Here is a 23,195-nt window from a genome sequence, read left to right on the forward strand (position 1 = left end):
ACAAAAGACTGTATGAGAAAATGAAAACCAGAGAGAGAGAGCGAGAGCAGCCAGTTTTGTGTTTCCGTTTTTATGGATTCTTGCTGCTTTAGATGGATTAATAAAAAAACATAGTAGGTTTGTTGCTAATATGTAGCGGACGCCTGTGTAAATTCGCCGGTTTATGCTATATTCTTACTGGAATGTAAATCCGACTTTCAAAACAGGAGGGAAATGTATTTAAGTAGAGTCAAATGACAAAAAGACTGTTCTTGCAGCAGGAACCCTGTCAAAGAACATGTAAGCAGTTCCATAAACAAGTACATGGAAGCTTCAGACATGTCCTAAGACCCCCTTAAGAAAAGCTTGACTAATCCCCTTTGATGATTTTATTAAGTACTTGTGGTTGATGGTGCCAACTGGCAAACTAGTACATTTCACCAACAGGCCAGGAAATCATTTCCTCTCCCATATTGTTCTGTAGCTCCTAATGTGATTGGGGATATTAGCAGTTTGATATAATAAATGAACAGCTACCGTAAACAAGAAGTTGAAAAGGTAAGGCAGTAAAGATTTTTGCCCTTAGTGATCCTATTAGGAAAGAGAGCAGGACAAAAAAAGAAGGCAAAACTTAAATTCATTAAGAGACATTATTAAATTTTCTCTCTCCCTCTCAGAAATGATGGTGTGATTGCTATTCACTTGGCACTTTAATGTGCCATCCTGTTATTTCAGCAACCGTAGTAGAGGCAGAAGCCATTACAGAAGTAATTAGCGTCTTTTCTGAAGAGGATAGGCCTTACTTCTCTTTCTGCTGAGGTTGAAGTTCAAAGCGCTCTTTGCTCATTGTGATAATCACCTTAATTCTATTAAGGCATAAAATCTTTCCTCTTAAAAAAGTTTTTTTTGAAAACATGCTCCTTGGTTTAAAGGGGGCCTCTGAAGACATTAGTTCATTCTCCTTACAGCGGTGATGAACAGAACTAAGCTTCTGCTAATAAAAGCGCTTTGAACCTAAGTTTTTTATTCTCTAACTTGTTAGATGCCATCAGATCAGAGCCTCATAGCATTAGATTTTAGAATGTTTCTACTGAGAAGAAAAAGTGCAAGCCATTTTATGTTGTCGTTATACCTCCTCAGAATTAATACATCTACAGAAAATGCATACAAATTCAGGCTTGCTTCTAACTTTTACCTTGATTAGAAACCCTTTAATTTTATGCTGATTGATCTTGCAGAGGGGGAGAGTGGAATCCATATATATCGATTCATAACTTACATAAAAACAAAACAAAAAGGGAAAGTTGGAATGCAGAGTTATGGTGCATTTGAACCTAGTTAATATTTTTCCCCTGCCCCTTTTTTGCTGTTTAGGATTCTCCACTTTGTCTCTGGCTGACCAGATGAGCCTTCTGCAGAGTGCTTGGATGGAGATTTTGATCCTGGGCGTAGTGTACCGATCACTTTCTTTTGAGGATGAGCTTGTCTATGCTGAAGATTATATTATGGATGAAGACCAGTCCAAATTAGCAGGCCTTCTTGACCTCAACAATGCCATCCTGCAGCTGGTAAAGAAATACAAGAGCATGAAGTTGGAGAAAGAAGAGTTTGTCACCCTCAAAGCTATAGCGCTTGCTAATTCAGGTTGGCAGTTTGTCATGATGGTTGCTACATTTTTTTTCATGTCACTTTTTTCCTTCCCATATGTCTTCTGCATGGTTGTTCTAAAGAATGTTTAGGAATAAGTAATTCTTAATCGGACCTTCAGTTTTTGTGGCTATTATATGGAAAGGCTATAAACAAGGTAGTTCAAATTAAGGAAGTTCTTTATAGTTTTAAGTCATTGTGGAACATATTCCTAATGCAGTAAAGAATAATACACTGGATAATTTGGAAGGTATTACACAAGCAGAGATCCTTTCAAATGAATATAGACGTTATTCTACTAAATCCATTTCATAATCCAGATAAGACTAATCATTTCACTTAAACTGAATAGAATGGATGGATGCATGACTATATGCATTATATGATTTCCTTGAATACAGCTATTAAATGTATTGGTATGGTGAACCCAGAGTTGGTTGCAGGGGGGGAAATCTCTGTTTCATCTTAGGGCTACACTTTACCATATGAATCCTCTATTATTATGGTAAAGTTTCACTAAAAGATATTACCTGTGCAGAAGGGGTTAAGAATTGCAGAAAGTATTTTTTTCTCTAAATTTGAATGTAAAAGTGCTGAAGCAGTGAACAGTGTCTGATAAGTAAAAATCGTTTGTGCTTTGTTGTTTTTCCTTTTGTCTCTCCCTAATGCTTTATTATGGTCTTAAGTCCCTTTTATCATTTGCATAAAGTTCAGGATAGATCCCTCTTTAATGACGTGCCGATCATTAGATACCTGTGTGTCAATAACGTGCTCTGATGCTATGTACCATTGACAGTCACACCGTGCCCCTCCATCTGCTTTTGTTTTGACCCTATCTTTGAACTTTATCTTGGTTGCTGGCCAGTAGTTTTCCCTTTAATTACAAGAAGGAAACTGTCAATAAAATCTGTTAAATGGGATGCAATGAGTGGCTTGAATGGGCGGACGGCTATTTGTTCAAATTCTGCAGCATTCAAGGTATTGACAGTTTGTTTTCTGGGGCCATATGTGACGATCAATCTCAGGCTGGGCTCAGCCGCGCTGAAAAATGAAAAACCAGATTGCTTTTGCTTACTTGTGGATGACGCCTTGTGATTTGGCGCGGTCCTAGTGAGATGAGACCTTCTGCCCAAATTGCCCCCCTGAGAGTCAGGACGCGTGACTGTTTTTAGAAATAATTTTTTAATTGATTTTGTAATTAACAGTTCATCTACTATATTGATGCATGAATCCTCAGATTGATAGGAGGGAAATTGTTTTCAACAATGAAGTTGTACTTTCCTATTTGTCTTTGTAATGGTATTTAGCATTTTCCATTTTTAATCGGAAATATAATTCAAAAAATGCAAAACCAAAACACCATTTGTTTCTTTGTAAAATATCCTCCATCCCCTTATTGAATCTTCATCATTTGTATGTGTCCTTTTTATTTAACCTACACAGAATGGTTCTGGTGTGCCATTCAATGATCAAAGTCTCTTTTTGTTTGGAAGATGATTTATTTTAGAGCAAGCTGAAGATAGAGGTCAAAACACTTCACAGCTATAGGAAAGGTATCCCCCAAGATTTTATTCCAGGTGCAGAACACCAAAGTTATGCTCATGTAGGGGTCTAAATTGAGAAGTTTTATTATTTTATTTATTTTTGCTATTTTATAATTCTAAGCCTGTTTGATTAAGAAACAATTCTATAGGTTATTCAATAAAAAAGGCATGATGGATAGCTGCGTAAGATAGCATCAAAAACGTGTAGTTATACATGCTACATATAGTGGACCAAATTCATCTGTAGCTTATGTTACTGCAATTCCCATCAACTTCAATGGGAATTACATCCAGGATAATGTGAATAAATATAGTGCAGTGTATTAAAATTCAAGGCAAGTTTAAATTAAATCATTTCCTCCCCATATTTTAATAAAATTATATGGTGACTTGAAACTAAACTATTGTGAAAAGGATTTAAAATGCATATCAGCCACCTAACACCAACTTGGCTTTGTGTAAACAGGGTATTTATATTGTTAGCACTAGACATTTTAGTTACTAAGGACCAAACTGTTGATCCTACACGCTCTTTAGCACATGAGTAGTCCCACTGAAGTTTTTACTTAAGCAAAACCCACATTGACGTAAGCAGGAGTTTTATCTGAGCAGGAATTCAGGATTGGATTCTTCGAGTATAATTTTCTGGAAAAGGTCAGACCAACCTCTAAGTTTTAGTAGGTTGCACATGCAACTCAGGTAGTTAGATGTCAAACTTCTACCAATTACTATCTCACTAATTTGTAGGTGTGAATTATACTTACAAAATTACAAGTCATTACAGAAAATCAAACCCTTAGTGTTTCGATTGCAAATTCTACTAAAAGTACAGTATAAGCTTTTTCCTAGACAAAACAGAGTAGTTCAGTTTTATGTAACCATGACCTTGATTAATGTAAATGCAACTATAGTAGATATCCTAGAGTGAAATGCAATTATAAGAATAATCATGTAGTAATTTGGTTTTAAATACATTTTGTTGTTGTCACATCTTCTTTCTTCAAGCAATTCTAGTGTTATTCAGATATTTGTTCTCCCAACTTAACATTAATGGACTCATATTATATATCTGTAGGGAAAAAAGATGAAGTACCACAAGGAATCTTACAGATTTCATATGTTTCTGGCTGATCTATCTTGTCTAAAAAGAATCCCATGTTAACTCTAATGTAAATAATAGACAATAAGGGGTTTCTGACATAGTATCTGTATTTAGTGATTTATGAGTCAATGTCATACCATTTTCATTGCTGGTATTCAGAGGCAGAAAAAAGAAATTGTGGATTTTCTTAACCTTGATTGGACTCTGTTTTTAATAAATACCACAAGCTCTTTCTGTGGACTGACAAATCTAAGTGTCATAAAATACCAAATCTTTCAATATTAAGTTCTCCTACAGTGTATGCCATTGATACCATTAAAATTTCACCATTTTCCATCAGTTTCTGTAGAATGGTATCTAAGATACCACCATTATTTCCTATACTAAGAACAGAGGGGAAATTTTGTATTTCAGGTAGCACTGTGTGGTAACTATTAGCAAGTTTTCACTTTGGAATGATGACCATTGTAGTTCTGCTTCTATAATTTTCTAGACATCATACTAAGTCTGTAATTCTCATTTAAAGAACAATCTTTTATAGGTATTGGTAAAAACAGAATGCATTTAAAGTCTGGGAAGAGTCTATAGTTTATCTACATAACAGCATAAATGTTTTCACATTTTGTACACACAGTTCAGCCCTGTGTACAGTCATGATTTCAGTAATTCTTTTTTGACCTGCAGTGCTTGATATGACATTCATCTAAATTAACAGCTTAGTTTTAAACATCTGGCTTGATTCAATAATAATTAATGCACTCTTTATGCTTTAATACCAGAGAAGAGACTTACTATTAATGGTTGTCCTATCAATATCACTGTTCCCTTCCTTCCTTACAAGCACACATAAAGACAGACAGGTACCTCAAAATGACTGCAAGAAAATTCCATGTGTTCAACTGTACACTGCTCAGTGGAATCAATCTGGCACCAGTGAGCACTTTGTTTACTCACACAGAAAAACTACTGTGAACATTTTCCAAAATATTCATGTTCCAATTAGTTTCTCAGATGTTAGGAGAGGTGAAATGTTTGCACAGTGTGTGTGTGAGTGCATATACACAGATTTACTTGTGCACACACACACACACACACATGCTTTATGGTAGCATGATGTGCTTTTGTGTATTGATTAATACCAAATAGAGAGATCCAGGAGAGCAGTTTTTTGGAATTGCTTAATCAGTAACAACCTCAACTAGACTGTACCTTCAGGCCAGAATTTTCAGAAAAGCTCAGCATCCACAGTGGGGTCAGACTTTTCCAGAATAGCTCAGCTCCCATTTAAGCACCAAAGGAAGTGACCAGCTTTTCAAGAGTTCAGCGGGATTGAAAAGCTGGCCCTTATTTAGGTGCCTAAATGGGAGTTGAGCCCTGAAAAATCTGAGCACTATTGAAAATTTGCCCGTACATCTCAGCACTGGGTGCATAGTTGCTCCATTTCAGAGGCAGCTGAGGGACCTTTCCTGCTCCCCATTATGACCAGTGTTCTCCTACTTGATCTAGCCCTAAAGAAGAGCTCTTTTAATACCCCCCATCCCAAAAGAGAGAGAGAGAGAGAGAATCAAGGAGTCTGTTATACATCATAAGACAGACAAATATTGATATGAATGAAGTTACACACCCACTTATGCCAGTGGCAAATTTGGCTCATATCTAGGATTTAATTTGTCAAACTTTACCTTCACCTAAATTACATACTCTGACCAGAGGCTTGTTAGTGTTAAATAGTGTTCCTATGTAAATGTTAATTGGAAGAACAATATAAATTTCCTATTCCATGGAATCTATATCTTATTTTAGGCCCAATTTTGACTGTAGCTATATGGTATACTGAAGCAGACTATATCTAATTTCTAGTGAAGCCATCTTTTATAGTTGTATTTTGTCCATTGTATTATTATTTCCATTAGCATTGAAATTAGTTTGTAGATTACATATAAAATCTGTATTGATGTCATTGTTACTATACTAGTATTTCTTTTGCTTATATAAATAGCAAAATATGTGGGACACCACTTTAAAAAACATATTGGAAATTGCTAGTATTGTAAGCGTTTCCTGATACATGAATGCCTTTTCTGCCTCCAGTTCATTTTCCATGTTGTCATCTAGGTGTCATTCACAATTTGTAGAGATGTGTATGTTTGCCACCATTTGTTAGAATTTTATTATTTAATAGACTTTTCTCTGGCACTTCAGTCTAGTGTCCGAGCACCTCTCGTGTGTTAATGAGTTTTTCCTCATATCATTATGAAGTAGGCAGGCATTATCCCCATTTTACAGATTAGGAAACTGAGGTACAAAGAGGTGAAGTGGCTTGCCCAATCCTGTGGCAGCACTGGGAATGGAACCCCAAGTTCCTTACTCCCAGTCCAGTGCCTTCACTGAAAGAGACTATGATTCCTCTGCCAAGCTATATTAACCACAGTAGCAGAAATAGAAATGCTTATGTTCACCCGATTTTTCTACTGCAGAGCACAAGAACTCTCATTGGTTATTACAGCCATTACCTGTATCCTGCAGCGGAAGAACAGGACCCTTGATGTCATTCATGCAAATTTGTCTTTTTTTGATATCTTGTCCTATTACTCAGTCTTGCAATCTCCCCTTCTCCAGACACTTTGTACCTCTCCTTGGTAGATGTCCCGTCTGCTTATTCATTGTCCTGACCCTGTGCTTCCTTTTAGAATGTAGGTAAAAGAAAAGACAATTTACCTCCTTTTTAAAATTTATTTTAATCCCAAACTTACTGTTTTTTCATGACACCATAAATCCACCCCCCACCTTAATTACCATGAATTAAAGTATTTCTTGAATTCATTTTTACAGTCTGTGTGTTACACTGTCACCACCTTTAAAATATTCTCTCTACCGTACATCAAGGGTACATCTATATGGGGATAAAAACCCTGCTGCGGCTGGCCCAGGTCAACTGACTTGGGCTCATGGGATGTGGGCTGTGGGGTTAAACTTTGCTGTGTAGAAGTTCCAGATCCCAGAACCTGGGCTCCAGCCCAAGCCTAGAAGTCTACACAGCAATTATTCAGCCATGGAGCCTGAAGCCCACAAGCCTGAGTCAGCTCTATCTGGGCCGCATGTAAACCGTTTTAAGGATTCAGCTTTCATGTCTCTACTTGAAAGTAGACCAGATCAGTGCATTCCCTCTGTGTTGATTGAAATTCTGTTTTCTCTCCGTTTGTTATACTTGCCCTAGCTGTCCTTCTTGGGGTACCAGAACTTCTTTATTTGTTTCTCTTTAATTTCCCTTGTATATTCTGGCTGAGAAGTTCTGCTTCCCAATGTTATTATCAGATACAATCCTATCTTCAAACCAAGTATTCTGCTTGTCTACATTCCCATATCCAGCCTCAGGCCTGAGACTCAGGAAATCATCTTTATTCAGGAAGGATGCTTTATCACATACTCAAAATTAAGCACAGGTTTAAGTCCTAATAAGGATGGGCTGAAGCACGTGTTCAAGTGCTTTCCAGAAGTCTTAATGATGAAGATTTTTATCAGCAGACACCAGATAAACCAGGAATACAGTTTGTTTCATGGTTATAAAGAATCTCTTTCAACTTCTAAAAAATCTTTATTTTTTTACATTTTGGGGGCTATATTGCCTTTTTCTGAGTTGCAGTACTCATTAAATGAAATATAGATAATGCAGCGCGCAAACACTTTGCAAAGTTTGCAAGTTTCCCTGTGCAACTCTGTCATGCATCTCAATCCCAACATGCAGTAATTTTTCCGTTTCAGAACAGCGCACCCCTCGGTAGATACTGCAAATGGTGGAGATCTGTGCAATATTGTTTTGGTTCATTAATTTCAGTTAGAGAAGAGAATCAGGCCACCAAATTCATTTTATTTGAGACATAATCCAAATTTAGATTATGCTGTCTAGAGTTGCATTAAAAGCACTATAATTACTGTTCTACTTGTTCTTGATCTCATCAAATTCTGTCAGGATCTTACAACTGCTGAACTTGATTGTATCCATTTTTGACTTGTGAATTACTTAGTTATACAGAACCATCAGGATAGCCCGGTGGTTGCTTTCAGTCAAGTTTCTCCCCGTAGTTGTTGATGTTTTCTTCTGTATCATATCTTGTGAGCATCTGAATGTTTCTGATCACTGCTGCATAATCCCTTTAATGTTGCTTTATTCATGCTACTGTTTTCTTGCTTTAGATTGACTCTGTTTTTTTTAAATGCAGAAATGCTTCATTTGAGGTCCATGTGTTTCATCTCTTCCATGTTTTCTTCCTAGTGATATTAAATACATAAACAGTACAAAGTACCATTTTAGAGTGGTCTCTTTCCCGTCATTTTAGGTTCATGCCAAACATTTGCTAGTTTCCATGCTCTGTGGTGTGTCCCGGATTATTCCTGGGTGGCCAGATGTTTGTTTTCTGCATTTGAGATGAACTCTGAATTTTAAACAAGGTAGATGGTAATCTGAGTTGGTATCTGGACTTTGTAGTGTTTTTCTCAGATGAGAGATCTAGTTTTCTCTCTTTTCTGCACAATGATCTAATCAATCAGGTTTCTGTGGAGCTGATCAAAAGAGGTCCAATTGTATTTTCCCTTGCTGTGACGGGGAAACAAAGCATTTGCAAGGATAAGATGATTCTCAAAGCAGAGCTCAATGAGTCGATGTCCTAATTTGTTGATTTTACCTTATTTCATTGCAACACTCTGATCAACAACCACTTTCACCACTTCAGTGCTGAAATCCCTTGCTCTGAGCAGAACATAGTGTTTGACATAGTTTGACAATGAGTTCCCGTGCCTGGCTGTAGAAATCTTCAACCTCACCAATCTGTGCTGCTTTTTTGCAGGTCATTTAATATCAAAATCTGCATACTTCTGAATGACAGCACATCCTCATGTCCCTGTTTAATTTAATTGTTAAATCTAGGCACTGGTTTGAAAGGATTTCACACCTGGGTGTTGATTTTTACCATTTCCCTTTGGAATGGCAATTGTAATATGTCCAAGGGGGGTCTACTAGGAAAATGATTTTTCTAATCTTATTTTCACAGGTTCACTTTCCTGGCACAGGTAGAGCATTTAAAATGTTTATATTTAACATCGAACTATTTATTATGTTATCTGATATATTAAGCCTTTCTGGGTGTCTACATAGCCTCTGTGTTCCCTTAAATTATAATAATTCTTATTGACCTCATCATCACACTCACATAGACAGGATTTGTCAACGATACATTAATCTTTTCTGGATTCAGTTGTAGTTTCTGTATCTGCCACTTTATATTTAGTGAAGCTATTTCTTTTTACTTTTGGGGGGCCAGTGCAACATTCCAGACCATTTTCCTTATTTCCAGAAACAAATGCCAGCCTGATTAAGATCTACATTCATTTAATACCCGGAATGAGACATAGAACCAAACTGCAAGGCTGGAACATGAAGAAGGATCTTAGTCGAGATTAATACTTTCCTGAGCAGTCTGCCAGCTGAATCATGGTCTAATTAAAAAGCACAGATTTAGTGAATTTGCATTTAAGTGTTAGCAGACTCTCGGATGAGTAAAACTGAAATCATTTTGAATCTTTTCTCTAAATGGGAAGTTAAATTATAGTAATTCAATTAAATCATTTTAAAATCTTTCAAGCTAAATCAAAGCCTTTATAGAAATCTTAATAGCTGTTTGTGAAAATATCTCTGCTATTTGTTCTCACCTCATTTCCTGTGACATACTTATATGTCTCCCAAGGTGCAGCTGCCCAAACTCTGGCCCATGAACCACTGGCTGCCTACAGAGTACACGCAGGTGGCCCTTTGGAGAGTTGGCTGGTCACTTTGTTTCCCACTGCCAAATTGATTTAAAAGACAGCAAAAAATACATTGCTACTATTACTTTTCCATGTAAGCAATTGCTCTGTATACCCCAGGGATGCTGTATGATCATCGATGGGAAAGGAGGGGAGCCACAAGACAATCCCTCTCTTACATTGTAGTCTGCACTGTGAAGAAGTTTGAGAACCTGGGGTGTAACAGCTATGTCATGTCACAGATTCTGATTCGCTTTCCACCTTCATTTTTTCTGTCTGTGTTTTTTTTTTTTCCTTCTCATAATCAAATTCAGTGTGAGGGAAAAAATGTACAGGCAGCAAGCATTCATAAAGTCATATGGCCAGAATTTAATCTGAGCTACACTGTTACAGATCTGCAGGATCACCACTGATTTCAATGAAAGTCTTCCACTCTTCTGAGGAAAATATTCCAAATCCATATATCTATGCAGACTGCCACACATCCCTTTGAAAATTCAAACTTCACATCTGCTGCATAAAACAAAAATCTACCCAGTTATGAATAATCTGGACAATTTTGCAGAGGGTAGAAATTGGCAAACATTTAGTGCCAATTTCTAGAATGTTATGGCCTCCTTTTGCTCCTCTAATGGCACAGAGAGGCTGGAGAACAGATAGATTTGGCAAGCTGAATTTCTCTGACATGGAAGAGCTCTCAGCTGGCACACAGCCAGAATACCCAGCTCCTACACCAGCTTCTAAGCATAGCCCTAGTGAGGGCATGGTGGGGCATAGTCTGCACACACTGTGATTTAGCAATCCATGGTTGATGGACAGTTCCTTGGGGACTGTTATTAGCCAGCAGAATTTAGAGCAGCCCCCACATTGCTCTAAAATTCCATTAGGAATAGCCTAAGCCCAGCCAGAGAATCAGGGATCTGTAATTAGAAACTTGGAACAGCAGAGAATCTGGCTGTTGAAATGCAGTGTAAATGTTTGCAAAGAAATCACTTTAAATAGAGTCCAGTGGATGGTCAAGAAGTGTTTGTTTATGAATGTTGAATTCAGTAGAGTACTCCGTGTCAGTAGAGTACTCCGTGTTTACACCGGTATAGTTAAGATCAGAACCTGTGTGTGTGTTTGTGTTATATTCTATACTCCGTGATTTACCTTTCATTGTCACAGGTAAATAGAATTAACTAATTAGTTCTATACTAATACTAAAGAGGTGAAAGTTGAAGTTGTTGTTACAAAAGTAGCAAAAAGGGCAGATTTGGATGATGGGAACAGTGCTGAAATTTTACTGATTTTCCTTTTTAAGTGTTTTAATCCTTACCCCCTTCTTTATATACTTTGTTTTTGTTTTTCCCTTTTTATTTTTTTAGACCTGACCACCTTGGTGCACGGTATCGTATCTCAGCGGTGTGTGCGTAGCATATCTAACTGCATGCTTCTTAGGGCATGTATTCTCTGAGACCTAGAATTATTAAACATGTAAAACCCCCATAGGATTCCATTATATGTCACTAACACGTAAACTGTCATCAGAATCAGTAAAATGTGCTAAATGATCCAAACTTGTCTATAATTGTCTGTTTCAGAGCAAGAGCTATAACTTTTTTTTTTCAGTTTGCAGCTTTCTTTCAAGATGGAACATGAACCTTTCTTTGTTAACCTCTGTCAAGGTTCCTCCCCCACTCTGAACTCTAGGGTACAGATGTGGGGACCTGCATGAAAAACCTCCTAAGCTTATCTTTACCAGCTTAGGTCAAAACTTCCCCAAGGTACAAAATATTACACCCATTATCCTTGGACTGGCCGCTACCACCACCAAACTAATACTGGTTACTGGGGAAGAGCTGTTTGGACGCGTCCTTCCCCCCAAAATACTTCCCAAAACCTTGCACCCCACTTCCTGGACAAGGTTTGGTAAAAAGCCTCACCAATTTGCCTAGGTGACTACAGACCCAGACCCTTGGATCTTAAGAACAATGAACAATCCTCCCAACACTTGCACCCCCCCTTTCCTGGGAAATGTTGGATAAAAAGCCTCACCAATTTGCATAGGTGACCACAGACCCAAACCCTTGGATCTGAGAACAATGAAAAAGCATTCAGTGTTTTACAAGAAGACTTTTAATAAAAAATAGAAGTAAATAGAAATAAAGAAATCCCCCCTGTAAAATCAGGATGGTAGATATCTTACAGGGTAATTAGATTCAAAAACATAGAGAACCCCTCTAGGCAAAACCTTAAGTTACAAAAAAGATACACAGACAGAAATAGTTATTCTATTCAGCACAATTCTTTTCTCAGCCATTTAAAGAAATCATAATCTAACACATACCTAGCTAGATTACTTACTAAAAGTTCTAAGACTCCATTCCTGTTCTGTCCCTGGCCAAGACGACTACAGACAGACCCAGACCCTTTGTTTCTCTCCCTCCTCCCAGCTTTTGAAAGTATCTTGTCTCCTCATTGGTCATTTTGGTCAGGTGCCAGCGAGGTTACCTTTAGCTTCTTAACCCTTTACAGGTGAGAGGAGCTTTCCCCTGGCCAGGAGGGATTTCAAAGGGGTTTACCCTTCCCTTTATATTTATGACAACCTCTTATATACCTGTGTGCGTAGTGGTTTTTTCACATTGTCTTTTTTAGTAAGAGGTGTATTTCCCACATGCTGAAATTATCTGAGAAAACATGAATTAGTCGGAAATATGTATTTTATCTCTAGGATGGTAGTTCAGGTTCCTAGGCCTAATCCTGTAATTGTTACTCACTTGAGTAACCTTTACTCAAACAGATAATCCAATTAAAGTTAATAGAGCCACATGCTTCAACAAAAATTACTTTGATAGGTAAGAGTTGCAAAAATTAAACTCATGGCACACAGCCTGATAGACTGTTATCTTCTGTCGGATAAAACTGACAAATCAGGTTCTGTGTCAGCCATCAGGTATGTGATACTGCTTAATATAACAGAAGAAATAATGATATAAGTGTATTTTGGCTACTGGAAGACGTTTCACTTAGTCATCATTCCATCTGAAAAAAGAGTTTCGCTAAATAGTCAAAAATTAAAATCAGAGCTACAATGATATGAAAGTGGGTTTTAGATTTAATCCTAGAATATCAGGGTTGGAAGGGACCTCAGGAGGTCATCCAGTCCAACCCCCTGCTCAAAGCAGGACCGATCCCCAATTTATGCCCCAGATCCTCCCAAACGGCCCCCTCAAGGATTGAGCTGACAACCCTGAGTTTAGCAGGCCAATGCTCAAACCACTGAGCTATCCGTCCCCCCCTTCCCTCTTGAGGAAATGCTCTTATAATGCCATGGAATCACTACCCCACAATCAACCCTACTATAAGCTTGCACAACATCACTGATCTCCTTGAGTGTGCACCCATCTGCAGTAATGTTACATGTGGTTCATTCGCTAACTGAATAAGCAGCAAGGCCACAATTTGATTGAGTTAACCCCCATGATAAATACTATATAAGGCTGTGGTATTTTATCAGGCTCTTTTAAGATGGTGTGCCCATCTTTGTGTTGGTAACTGGAGGGGAGTGCCGATGGCTACTCTTCCTTTCACCACACTTCCTTTGACAACTGTCCTGGAGATCCAGCTGGTCTCCCCACAAAATCTAAGAATGCTTGCACACAAGTGCCTACCGTACTTCTGGTTAGAAGCCCTGGCAACGCCACTCATTCTACCTCAGAGAGTTGGGAGATTGATCTGGGATACCCCCTATCAGTCCACTGGTGATGGTATGTTGATACATGTTACAGAAGAAAAAATATTTCTTCCCCCCTTCATCTCCCAGCTGCTGAGAACAAGTGGCTATTAGGTCCCTGTGCTAAGTATTGAGTTGCCTTAAGTTTCAATCCTATTAGAAGATATAAGAAAGCAACTAAGAGCTAACATAGACAAAAAGAACAGGAAATTATTGTTTTATTATTATTATGTAACAAATTTCATCTCAGAAACAATATCCAGGCAATTTAGGAGCTAGGGAAGGATAATCAATTGCAAATGTTGTACCCAATCCCCATCATTGCCCTCAGGATAACATATCAGGTTCTCTCACCTTTACCCACTCTGAACCACTTCTTTCATGGACCACCTTCCCCCCCCAGAGCTCCCATTATTTATCTCTGACATTTCCTGCGGTATTTATAGTTAAAGGAAATAGGCATAGGATTAGGACTATAAATTTAAAAGACACCCATTTTGTTGCAATGCTTTGGCTTCTTGATTATATCTCCTTGTTTTGTATCTGTGCTGTTTGGGGCTTTACATTTGTTTGGACTGAATCTCCCTTTGTTGCCTGCAGCTTCCACTGCTCAAATCTTTCCAGGTCACTTGGCAGTTCAGTTTGGTTCTTCCTGTGTGTTATGGTTAGGTCTCCTATTCAAATCTGATAACAGCTGGCAAAGACAGATATAGAGTAACCAGGCAAGATGCAGAGAGGCATTTGGTTTTTTTGTTGATTTTTTTAAAAGATTAATTGGCAGAAGTAACTTTATAGGATCCAAACTTTCTGGGCAGGCTACATCTAGCAGGATATGTAAGTGTTAGGAGGCAGGGACAACTCCAAACGCCACTCATATGTGCTGTGCAGACCACAGTTTGAGAACCACTTCATTAGAATCTATGTAAGGATGACTGGCTGGGAGGGAAATTTCCTTGCTAGCCCATGAGGGAGGAAAGAAAGAAGTCACATGCACACACACATCTTCCTTGTGTCAGCCAGCGTGAAAGCCCAATGGCTCTGTTTTTCTGATCAATGGCATCTCAGTCTGTAACCATGGAGATTGCCATGGATTGGTGCCACGCTTTTTGAAGGGAACCATTCTTGCAGACCTAGCAATACGGGCTGTGACTGAGAGGGGCTCTGCCCTTTCATTACTATTATGTCTGTGTAGCTAGAAAAATGACTATATGAAATTATTTATATAGTTGCATAGATAGTTTTTAACTTTTTTTAGTTAACTTAGTTAACATAAACTTAGCACTTTTACAGATAGCAATTACATGTGTATAATTACACAAGGAGACCCAAATATTCCCCTGAAGGTCAACATAGAAATAAGTGGGTAATTATCTAGCTTATCCCTAAAACAATATGGAAAATACTATGTAAATCCATGCAAATCCATCAATAATTATGGTACCGTTACTTATTCCAGTGCAAGTTACAGTCTAGAGGAGTTACACTGTAATTCAACAGTCTGGCACCCTGAACTGAAAACTGATGTTGCTCCTTTGTTTTGCAGACTCAATGCACATAGAAGATGTTGAAGCAGTTCAGAAACTTCAAGATGTCTTACATGAGGCTCTGCAGGATTATGAGGCTGGGCAGCATATGGAAGACCCACGCCGAGCTGGCAAGATGCTGATGACTCTTCCACTTCTGAGGCAAACCTCCACGAAGGCCGTGCAGCATTTCTACAACATCAAACTGGAAGGCAAAGTCCCCATGCACAAACTTTTTTTGGAAATGCTGGAGGCCAAGGTCTGACTAAAGCATCATGGGCCTTCCCATCATGCTCATTGAAAAAAAGGGAAAATAAACAGGATACTAATGGCAAAGAAACTTAGTGTTTGATTAAGGAAAAAAATGACTGCACTGATATTTAGCAGCAAGACTGTGAAGCAGCTTTCAACTCTTTCTTCTGTGTCTATCTGATGCAGTTTTCCTTTTCCCTTTTCTCTGTGTTCCTTTTCTGTTCTTTTATTTCTTCCTTTTCCTTTTTTTCCCCCTTTGCTGCTGAACTTTTTAAAAGAGGTCTCTAATTGAAGAGAGATGGAAGCCAGGCCTGCCAAAGGATGGAAATCCATAATATGGATGCCAGTGAACTTATTATGAACTATAATGTCCCCAGTGACAAAGGAATCAAAGAAAGAACCATCATACCTTGCAGTACAGTACAACATGATGAACTGACTGAATGCAGTATTAGATTTCATAGGAGCAGTCTCTAATTAGACAACTAAGCAACGATGCATCGGCTGCTTCTTATCATTGCATTTTCCATCTAGATCAGTTACAGCCATTTGATTCCTTAATTGTTTTTTCAAGTCTTCCAGATATTTCTTAGGTTAGCTACAATGTAACTTTTTCAGGGAATAGTTTAAGCTTTATTCATTCATGCAATACTAAAGAGAGAGAGAGAAAAATACTGCATTTTTGTGCTGGCTTGAACAATGATGAACAATAATGAAGGACAAATGAATCCTGAAGGAAGATTTTTTTAAATGTTTTGTTTCTTCTTACTAATGGAGATTTTTTTGTACCAGCTTTACCACTTTTCAGCCATTTATTAATGTGGGAATTTATCTTACTAAAGCAATAGTTGAAGGGAAGGTGCATATTATCACGGATGCAATTTATGTTGTGTGCCAGTCTGGTCCAAAACATCCAGTTTCTTAACATGAGCTCCAGTTTCTAACTAAATGTTCACTGACACAAAGGATTAGATTACACCTACAGTATATCTGAGTAGTCTAATGTCAAGTACAAATCTATAAAGATGGTAGGAGAGTGTGACTGTACAAGTGTACAGTTGCTATGTGATTTCTAACTGATTCAGTTGTAAATGAATGAGATACTGCCTGTTACTTGCAAAATTATAAAGTTCTCACACAAAGACCTGTGAACCAATACTAGCTTAGAGGCAATAAGGCAAATGCCAATGTTTGCAAAATTAAGAAATCAGAGTAGTAGACTTCTGACCAAATTCAAGAATTTAACACTTCTACACTTTATTAATTTAGACTTTATTTTGTAAATTGCAATTTTTAACAAGTAGCTAAATCAATATATGTGCTTTTCAACCAGTATTGTCACAGCATGAAAGTCAGTCAGTTCCAAGACTGTTAAGAGGTGTAATCTAATGTATAAGCCAATTAGATGCCCCCAGAAAACTACAGTCGCTAAATAACCAATAAACAATAACCTCCATCCAATGCTATACCAATGTACCAGTGTTAGTAGCTGCTCCCTGTACTATGTGAACATCCTTATTCTATGTACACAGATGTAATTAAAATTGTAATCCTAACAAACAAAAGAAATGTAGTTCAGCTTTTCAGTGTTTCATGTTTGCTGTGCTTTTCTGAATTTTTATGTTGCATTCAAAGACTGTTGTCTTGTTCTTCTTGTGGTGTTTGGATTCTTGTGGTGTGTGCTTATAGACACAGGGTAGAATTAGAGACAATATTGGATGTACAATTCCTCAGGAGATTACAGTACTATATTCTATTCCTTACTGGTAATAAGGTTCTTCCTAGTAATAATTAAGAGATCGAAACTCCAAACAAGTACTCATTATGAACAGATACACATTGAAATCATAATATTTTCAAAGCAAGGGATAATTTCTGTAATAGTTTATTATAGAATACCAATGTATAGCTTAGAAATAAAACTTTGAATATTTCAAGATTATAGATAAGTCTAATTTTTAAATGCTGTAAATATAGCTTTTATTCAATCATCTCTCAGATGTTGTATTAACTCTCTCTGTGTTGTTGCAAAACTTTTTTGGTGCGGACAAGTTTCCAAAACTATTGCTACTTTGTGTGCTTTAAACGAATACAGTAGGCTGACGGTGCATCAGCCTTGTGCTAGAAAATACTGTGTATCTATCATTAGCTATATGGGACTATATTGTAGATTGTGTTTTCTCAGTAGAGAAGTGACTGTAGTGTGATTCTAGATAAATCATCATTAGCAATTCATTCAGATGGTCAATAACTTGAAATTTATAGCTGTGATAGGAGTTCAGAAATTGGCACATCCCTTTTAAAAATGACAAAAAAAAAACAAAACAAAAAAACCCACAACTCCTGGGAAAAAAGGTGCTGATTCTATAAGATTATTTATATATGTAAGAGTGCAAAAATAAAAAAGTTTATTTTCCAGATAGTTTGTGCAGGGTTTAAGTTACTACTGTTCAATTACAGTATATATATATATAAATATATAATATAAATGTTGTTTTTGCTGTATCACATTAAAGAACTTGGGCTTCAGGGTCAAAAGCCAATCAACTAAAAATACAAAACACACAAAAAATGGAGATGTGTTAAAGGCACACGGTGCAAACATGAGTTTTCATTTTTAGTCATTTTTTTAGAGCTGCAAAAGAACAAGTATCTCAAGACTGTAAAAACTTTAACTGAAATATGGCTAAAAGAACTGCACAGGCTTTATAATAATGTTCATCCTAAACCTAGCTGGAGGAGAGTTCTTTCAAGACCACTTACTTAATGTGAAGTGTTGGGAAAATTTCAAAAGGTGTCTGTTTTAGCCATAATGATTTAATTTCTATGTTTTTGCTTCATTTTTTTTTTAATTTTTTCTTATTTAAAGCAATATGATTGTGTGACTCCCAGAAGTTACACATTTGTTTCAATCAGATCAGATTGTTGTATTTATTCCACTATTTTGCATTTAAATGATAACACAAAAAAGATATAAAAAATTAAAACTGCTATTTTTCTTATAGAAGAGAAAATGGGTGTTGGTGATTGTATTTTAATTATTTAAGCGTCTCTGTTTACCTGCCTAGGAAAACATTTTATGGCAATCTTTTCGTGCAAAGATCGCAAAAGGAGAAAAAAAAATAAACTGCTTATAATAATCCAGGAGTTGCATAATAGCCAGTAGTAAAATAACCATGTCTATAGCTGTAGATGGGCTTCACATCTGTAAAGCAATCAACTGTATATTTTTGTGATGTGTATCATACCGTGTGCTCCAACCAATGTCCATTTGTGTAAATGTATTTATTTTATATTGTATATATTGTTAAATGCAAAAAGGAGATATGATTCTGTAACTCCAATCAGTTCAGATGTGTAACTCAAATTATTATGCCTTTCAGGATGATGGTAGAGCAATATTAAACAAGCTTCCACTTTTGATTGCTTTTATTTTATTTTTTGTGTTGTTTTTTTGTTTTTCGTTTTTGTTATAAGAGTGAAACAAATCAATAAGCATTACCTTTTGTTACTTCCATTCAAAGAGTAGCAAGCATTATCCCTTTTCCCTTAAAGTAGAGTACAAGCATAAATAAATGCTATATAAAGCCTTGTCAAAATGAATTCCAGTGTGGTACAAGACATTTTGCATACTCTTAAATATGCAAAATGTCTCATAGCACATTAGAATTCATTCTGACAAGCCTTTATATAGCACTTATTTAATCTTAAAGCATCTCCCCATCAACCTGCATTACTCAAAATCATTGCCTCTCTGTCAATGTCATAAAAGAAAACTTTCCCACTATTTTAAGATCATATTAATACCATCTAGAAGTAATTATTTGATTTCTCCATCAACAACTAAATCCATCATTCATTTCCTATGGAGGGGACTCCTTTTACATGTTCTGGGTTGGTTGGTTTGTTTGTTTGTTTGTTTAAAAAATATATTATTTGAACCAGCTTTTATGAATGGAAGTAAATAGTCATGGGAGCAATAATATAGATTGGTGTTAATGAAGAGCTCTGATAAGTCTTCAAGATCCAAAGGGGTTAAACGGCTTGGTTTAAAACTGACGGTAAACAGCCTCTCAGCCTCTCACAGTCTGAAAGGTTATAGCCCTTATTGCACAGGGTCAACCTGTGTTTCCTGTGGACCCTTCTGGAGCCATCTCAGAAGTGCTAATGTGTGCTTTTCTTGCTTTTTAGCCTATATTCTTGATAGCATTTTGTCATTGTATGTGCCCAACATATTTCTCACCTTCAGTGCTGGCCATTCTCTGGAGACTTTGGCTGATGACAAAAAGGCTACTAAACTGAATGGTATTCAGGGACAAGAATTGTTTTAGCCATTAAGACAAGCTATCAGGATAGCTCTTGGTATTTTTGTATTGTGCAATCTTTTAAGAAGTAATGTGCCATTGAAAGACATGGGAAGGGGGAAATGGTACCTTCTACATTTTAACAATTCTAGGAAATTTCTCCTTGAATAAAGGAATGACAGAAAGAAATCAAAATATTTTTAAGGGTGACAGTATATAAAACTTGTCCTGGCTTGGCTTTTATTATTTGATTTTTGAGTTATTGCACACTTCAGGAGTATAATGCATCATCACAGCCTAAAATGGAGAGCAGCATTGTTTATAAAATATCATGCTAAAAAAATCAAAGTGAACTGTAATTTGCCATATGTAAACAACATGCCACTCTCAGACTTGCAGATGCTCCAGATTTGAACAAAATGTAATTGTATCTAGTCATTGGCTTGAAATGTTTGACTGTGAACATTTCCACATATAATTATAATCATAATTAGCACTTCTATACCATCTTTCAGCTAAGGATCTCAGAACACTTCACAAGCATTGATCAAGCCTCACACTTTCCCGGGAAAGGGAGAAATGGGGACTGTACCTTGCAGAGACCATTTCACACAACTGAAATGCAGCCACTTCTGGGGTGCACCATGGCAAACATTAACAGCAAACAACAACATTACACAGCAGTTTAGTTGAGGAAGTGGACAGCTATCCAATTGAAATATGTAAGTAGGCAGAAATATTTTTGTAAGTACCCATGGGGAAATTGGCCAAGCCATATTAACAACTCAGCTGTGAAAATAGCCCCTGGAACTTTTCAGAGGAAAAGTGATCAGGATCTTGATTTTTTAAATCTCATCCAACAGGTGTTATCTCCACCAGCACAGTCTCCACTGCTAAAATGCAAAGGGTTCAGTGCTGATTCTGGAGAAAAAAATGCCACTAATTGAGTACACGACTGAACGACACTCTATTTCTCGCAGCATCTTGGATTCCCTTGGGAGATTCCCTTCCAAGTACTAGCCTGCTTCTACTTAACTTTTTATGATCTCATAGACTCACAGTAAAGGTGATACGGAACACCACCAAATAAGTAGCCTATATTCTCTCTAGATGATCCTTTTGTAGAAAAAGAAATGCTGTGGAAATCATGTATCCATCAATAGTTACATTATACATGCATTTGTGTATATGCTTGCTTAGTATGTGGTGCTATTGTTAAGGAAATACTCGTCCAGATTAGCTAGATGTAGGAAAACAATGGATTCCTAAAGATAACAAACATAAGGAAATATTGTCTAGATAGGGACAAAAATACATGATGCATCAATCTTCTTTTTAGGTGCTACCCAGCTGTCTCTTCTGGTAATGCCCCATATAAGATATTTTTTTACAGGCTTTTGCTGCAAAATATCAAACCAGTCCTTAATTTTTTTACTTAACCTGTGTTGGCTCTTCAAACTAAACTCAAGAATGGCACAATTTTAATCTGCTCTCTGAATTCTAAATCAATTTTTGATTACCCCTGTTTATTTTCCTTATAGGCATTTTCACTTGCACCTTTCCTTTACTTTGCATTAGGTCTCTCTAGTGGATTGTAGTTCTCTTTGATTTCACATGGCTCTTTGTTAATTACTATATCATTATTATATAGTCTGGCTGCAGTAGCTACATCACATAGTGTGTGTTTTTTACTGTCTGATACAATGTTGATTTTATGTGTCCAGAATACCTCTCTTCTAACATAGTCTACAAACTTTCTCCTCTCATTTGCTACAGAAATGTAAATGTAGAAAATGACATTGGTAGATTTGTTTGCCTTTTTAAAAATTTTATTCACAAGCATTGAAAGTATTTATAGGTGGATTGATATATCTTGGTCATGCTAATAGTTGTCTTTGTTAAGGTTTCTGCCCATTCTTTCCTAGCATTCAAATTCTGAAGCCTAGTTTCTTACAATGTTAATATAAAAAAGCAAGTAACGGTAGATTGATTACACACAGCATCGTATTATTAAGCAGAACAGAAAAGAAGGGCATTTCAAAATATAATCCTCCTTTCCCAGGAGTATTTGTCTTGTTCTCCATGAAGTTAAAGGTCTGAAATAATGTGCCCATCAGGAGCTCAATGTTGCATGTCCATGCCAGTTGGTCCAAGGGCTTGTTATGATGGTAATGACCTGCTGAAACGTGAGCTTTGATGGCAACAATACAATTGCTACCAGCTCACCCGCTGGGAGAAATATTTTATTATTGTCAAATGCCCTCCACAGAGATTCGTTTTGCCTGTTCCTGTTTAAATTAAATTCAGAGCCGAACTGCATTATTATTTCTCTGGAGTATATTTGAAATAAACAACTAGTCTTCAAATTTAGGATTCCTGGCTAGTTTAAATTTTCTTATTAGCAGAAAAATTACAAGAGGTGACAACATAGCTGCAGGAATATGAGTATGGCAGCTGTACAAGAGATTTACACACTGAGCACATGGCCTAAAAGCACAAGAACTCCCTTCTACTTTACAGATGCCAGCCAAATTAATAATTAACTGTGCCATAAATTCTGCAGTCTCAAAGAATGATGTCCAATAGGAACAATGCTTTTCTGTGTCTTACTGTAGGAATTTTGTCACAAGACAACATGGAGGCTCTTCACGGAGGCGTGTTACTCAAATGTAAAAATCAGACTAAGAAACCAGTACCTGCCACTCCCTACCATAGCAGCTCAGTGAGTGACAGCATGACTTCTGAGACCTGAAGAAGAGCTCAGTGTGGCCCAAAAGATTGTCTCTTTCACCAGTAGAAGTTGGTCCAAAAAAGATATTACCTCATCCACCCTGTGTCTCTAATCGCCTGAGACCATCATGGCTACAACACTGCAAATAGCATGACTTCTGAGTCGTTTATTGCTGGTTGCCTGAGGCATAACTGCATCATTCTGCCAGCCCTGACTCACTGCGAGTTTTGCTACAGATTACACGGGCCAAGTTGCCCACTCCATCAACTAAACTCACATACAGGAAACTCCGAGTTCCCACTCTTGGAATTTCATTCAATATTCTTCTGTTGGGGAGTGGAGTTCCCATGCACACCTATGGAACTGCTCAAGAGATTGATGGAACTAAAATGTGCAAATAGCTGAGAATTTAGGACATCAGTCAGTAACACGGGGCTCCATACCACATCCTGACTCCATGGCACCACAGTGTGGTAGCTGCCAGCAATTCTTCTGCCAGGGGAGTGTCTACATTGAAAAACATGTGTTCTTAACTTAGGTGAGCTAACTTGCGTCAGCTAACTTGGGTTAAAGTAGAAGGGGAGACATGGTAACTTTGG

General features: G+C 37.3%; 1 protein-coding gene across 14 annotated transcripts in view; it reads left to right on the top strand.

Moving 5' to 3' along the window:
* The window catches only part of ESRRG (estrogen related receptor gamma), a 486,222-nt gene extending 467,240 nt beyond the window's left edge, over window positions 1-18,982 (top strand). For all 14 annotated transcript variants that reach the window (XM_073338899.2, XM_078852267.1, XM_078852268.1 and 11 more), the window contains 2 exons: window positions 1,354-1,623; window positions 15,330-18,982. In XM_073338899.2, coding sequence (XP_073195000.1) covers window positions 1,354-1,623; window positions 15,330-15,574 — 515 coding nt within the window. In that variant the 3' untranslated portion in view covers window positions 15,575-18,982. The remainder of the gene's footprint in view (window positions 1-1,353; window positions 1,624-15,329) is intronic.
* Window positions 18,983-23,195: the final 4,213 nt, after the last annotated feature.

This window comes from Lepidochelys kempii, chromosome 3 (assembly GCF_965140285.1).
Source record: "Lepidochelys kempii isolate rLepKem1 chromosome 3, rLepKem1.hap1, whole genome shotgun sequence".
Taxonomy (NCBI): Eukaryota; Metazoa; Chordata; order Testudines; family Cheloniidae; genus Lepidochelys; species Lepidochelys kempii.